Genomic DNA, 4,162 nt, shown 5'->3' with positions numbered 1-4,162 from the left:
ATGACCATTATTAGTGATCTGTGAGTTATACCTTCTCCCCTTTCAAACAAATAGTTGACAAAGGTTATGAAGGACCATGAGAAATCTTAGAAGTTGACAGTCAGCTGTTAGTTCATAATATTTGGGAAGGCATTGTCATAGGGTAATAACTAGTCCTTTATGGGTGACTGAAAACCTAACAAGAGGAAGTGTGCTAAGAAATTCTTCAGCACAGAAAGGAGCTTGACCAAGGGAACCTATTCAGTAATGATTTGCATAGTTGGATTTCTCCTCTGTTCCTCAGATTAGAAGAATATATTGTATAGTTTAATCTTCACGCGATGATGATCACCTAATCAGCGATCAGAAGCCTGGATTCTAGGCTTGTCTTACGAGCTTAGCTGTGCTTGAATTTAAAGGACACGGTTACTAAAACCTCAGGTTTACCATGAATTTGGCAGAAATTAAAATATACTAGAATATTTTGTTATGAAAATATTCTTTTATTTCTACGATTTTCTTACCTTTTAGAAAAACAAATTTAATGACACAAGTTAACTACTGGAAAGTTGTTATAACAACAAGTGTGAATCATTTGCTTCTATATAAAAATGATCTATAGGCACAAATAAAAATCGCTTATGAAGGCAGAACACTACAAAAGATTGATACTTTGAAATATAATACCTTGAAAATGAAAACATGGTGCAACTTATTTATCCCTTGAGTGGCACCAAAAACCACTATATAAAACGCGTATGCCTTCTGACTGCTATGTGCAAACATCAATCTGATTACTGAATGTAAAGCTATCAGGATTAGAGGGGATGTCTTAGTTTGCTAGATCTTCTTCTCCCCACAATATATATGGTGATATATATTTATATTAAAAAAGCAAGGTACAATAAATGTGCTTTGTACTTCATGTGGAAGGAGGTAAGACTTGTGACGATCCTTAGATCTGAGGGTGTTCATTCCACAGTCTCAGACATGCCTCCAAGGAAGTTCCATGTCCTGCACTGTGAGGGGAAAAGAGCAGGGTGAGGAGAAAGCCCTGGGAAACCCAAATAAGGGATATGTACCACAGGTGTGGAGAAAAGCCTGACCGGAGCAGGGAGTGTGCTGCCACATTTCCACAGTGTGTGCTCCCTTCGGATTAGCAGAGGGAGCACAAGGATGGGTATTTCTGGCCCTGGAGAGCGGCAGCCAGGGGAAAATGGTGGCTGGTAGACCAAGGAGCCACATGAGGCCTTCCCAGCCAGCAGCGTCACGCGGCCAACCATGGGTGAAGAAAGCAGGCCCCTGTGGCAAGAGTGGTCAAAGGACCACTGATAAACCCCTGGACACGCTGCGCCAAGGAACCACTCGAAGACAGCTAGGTGGAGACTAAAGTGATGGAGCCACCATGAATAGGTCTGTGACCTTTTTCAGGGGCACTGCCCCTTTGCTCTCTTCTTGTGGTTGTTTTTTTGGATTGTGCTTGCCTCTCACTGTGCTGGGTAAAGCGGAAGAAAGGAGAGCTCCCCTCCTTGAAAATGCCCATTGGTCCTAACCTGAGGAGTCAAGATAGGGTAGGAACCCCAGCAGAATTAATTTCATTTTGATTATATGATGCATCCTTAAGGGACTGATTTCAGTTGATTGCCCCAGGAACCTGGGATAAATAAATAATCAAAAATAAAATCAATTTATCTGATGGATTCTTAATGGACTGATCCAGACCAGTTAACCCAGGAACCTGGAATGAACTGATTTAATGTCATTTGTCTTACAGACTTTATATGGACTTATCTGGATTGATGGACCTATGAACCAATGAGGAATTAACTGAGTTAAAGATGGCTTCAGGGAGCCCAAATGAACATAATTAAACTCCTAGACATTCATTGAGTAAGCCAGTGATCAACTGCCAGTGGCAATGGGGAGGTCAATACAAGAGCCAGCACCTGACCTGTGTCATCCAGGAAGTGTAAGGGTGGGGGTATGAGGGGAGGTAGAGTCCCACAAAGAGAAACCCCCCAGAGGACCAGCCAGGATCCCCACCAGCCCACACACATCCAGTTTCCAATATTTAAAAGAACATCAAGGTGTGGCAGACGATTAGTGGTACTGTCCTGTGGCCCACTGGTGGTACTGTCCTGTACCCCAACAGCAAAATCCGGTAAGATGTCGGGCATATTTTTAAATTCAAAGTTGTCCTGAATTCAGGGAAATATAGTACATCTCTTACTTACTGGTGACAGCTTTAGGTTTTTTGGACATATATTCCTTCCATTTTTTTGTACTCAACTGGGTGGGTGATGGAATCAGTACATTGCTCACACTGCAAGGCAAAGCAAATAAAGCTCCCACCTGTAAAGAAAAGAAATAAGACTATTACTATCAATTCAGTAAACTATTATCAATAGCTCATCAATCTTTACTTTCTTAACTGGGGATGAGTTGCTTATGAATGTACATTTCAATTAAAAGCAAACTCCTCTGTTTTCCGATTTCTATTTTTCCCCATTCGTCATCACAGGACTCATCCCTATTGGCATGATGTTGTTTTGAATTAAGTAGCAGCAGCTGCCCCAACAATTTTGTCTGCTTTTGAAATTAAAGGATTTAAGAAATTAGAACTTGTTGGACTTGGACATTGCACTTCTTACTTGACAAAGAGACTAATTTCCATGGGAATCTAAAGCATAAAATCAGCTATAATCAGCTAGTACTAACAGGCACTCCAATAAATAGCCATAGTTGACTCTTGCACTTTAAGAAAGGTATGTGTATGCTGGTAGAGGAGGGAATACGAACTGTATTTACTCAAATATAAGACAACCCTGAATATAAGATGACCCTCCAACAATTAGATTCTATATATGGCAAATGTATAAATTTGTTATCATTTTCCAGGTATGGAATCTATTTATTGGAGATCTGCTTTGAATTTGTCACCTTCCCACTACTACAAACAGGGAAAATAAATCTAGGAAGCCAGGTAGCCTCCTTACCCTCCTCTCTCCAACCCCACCCCACATCCACTTCATCACCTTTCCCCTCCTCCTTACTGTCTGATGCTGCACTCCCTGAGCACATGGAAGAGAGGAGCAAATTTGAAAACACTGGTCTTTAAATAAACATACCTATACTAATTTGCATCATCATAAAATTAGTTCATCCAGAATTAATGCAATTTATCTCTTTTGAAACTGTTGCACATTTTAGCAAAGAAAGTTTATGAATACATTTTAAGCAGCGCTTTTGTATCTACTTATATATAATAAAAACTATGCATAATATTAGCCTGAAGCCAAGAGGCTCATGATTTACCACACAGTTCACTGGGTTGGGCCCTAGCAGAATCAACAGCATTTCAAGCCACAGTGATCCCACAGCTCAGCACTGCTCAGTATGTGTATGTACTCTAGATACCCCCCACAAAGAATCTACGTGTTAATTAGTCCCCCACTCATGACTGGAACCAGGTGTTCTTTTCATGAGTCCTGAAATCCTCCAAAAAATTATATGCAGATGAGGCACAGGGCAATCTGGCCTGGCTCCACTTCACAGAGGACAGGGCCACACTAATCATATGCAACAGATTTAAAGAGGGGGTAACAGAGGTATTCTAAGTGAACTGTTTGGGGCCCTGTTTGGTGATGTTTACCAGACATTTAATGCTGGTGAGGAAACAGAAATCATAGATTTTTAGTATTCTTCTTTTTCAGGCATGCTTTACAATGCAACAAGTAGACCGAGAATGAAACTGGTATAAAAAAAAAAAAAAGTTTCAGTAAAAAAGTTTCAGTAGAGCAGTGGATGTGGCTGCTCCAGCACTATGGGCCAAATTAGTGGCACAGGGTCTGTCCACAGGTTGGATTTTGTATGCAAGGCTGGTTCACAGACCTGATCTAGTGCAGGGTCAGCATATGGTAATGGCCCATGGGTATGATCCAGCTGCAGTGACCCTGCATCCCAGCCCCATTGTATGACAGCACAATCTAGTGCAAAGGATCATGTCATGCAGACTGCAGAGCTCCCCATGACCCCAGAAATTTGACAGCAAGGGAGAGGCAATTAACATTGCCACTGTTCCCCTGCTGCCAAGTTTCCAGACTTATGGGAAGACCCACAAGTCGGATGACATGGCCTTGTGGACCACGGCTGCACGTACTCTACTAGTGTAGGAGCAGATCCA

At 41.6% G+C, this 4,162-nt stretch overlaps 1 protein-coding gene across 1 annotated transcript in view; it reads right to left on the bottom strand.

Moving 5' to 3' along the window:
- MTBP (MDM2 binding protein) overlaps positions 1-4,162 on the bottom strand; it is a 133,236-nt gene that overhangs the window by 68,026 nt on the left and 61,048 nt on the right. The window contains exon 11 of the mRNA XM_019528112.1: positions 2,214-2,331. Coding sequence (XP_019383657.1) covers positions 2,214-2,331 — 118 coding nt within the window. The remainder of the gene's footprint in view (positions 1-2,213; positions 2,332-4,162) is intronic.

The sequence above is a fragment of the Gavialis gangeticus genome, unplaced genomic scaffold (genome assembly GCF_001723915.1).
Source record: "Gavialis gangeticus isolate Ggan-Ray unplaced genomic scaffold, GavGan_comp1, whole genome shotgun sequence".
Taxonomy (NCBI): Eukaryota; Metazoa; Chordata; order Crocodylia; family Gavialidae; genus Gavialis; species Gavialis gangeticus.
This window is presented reverse-complemented; position numbering and strand designations above follow the sequence as displayed.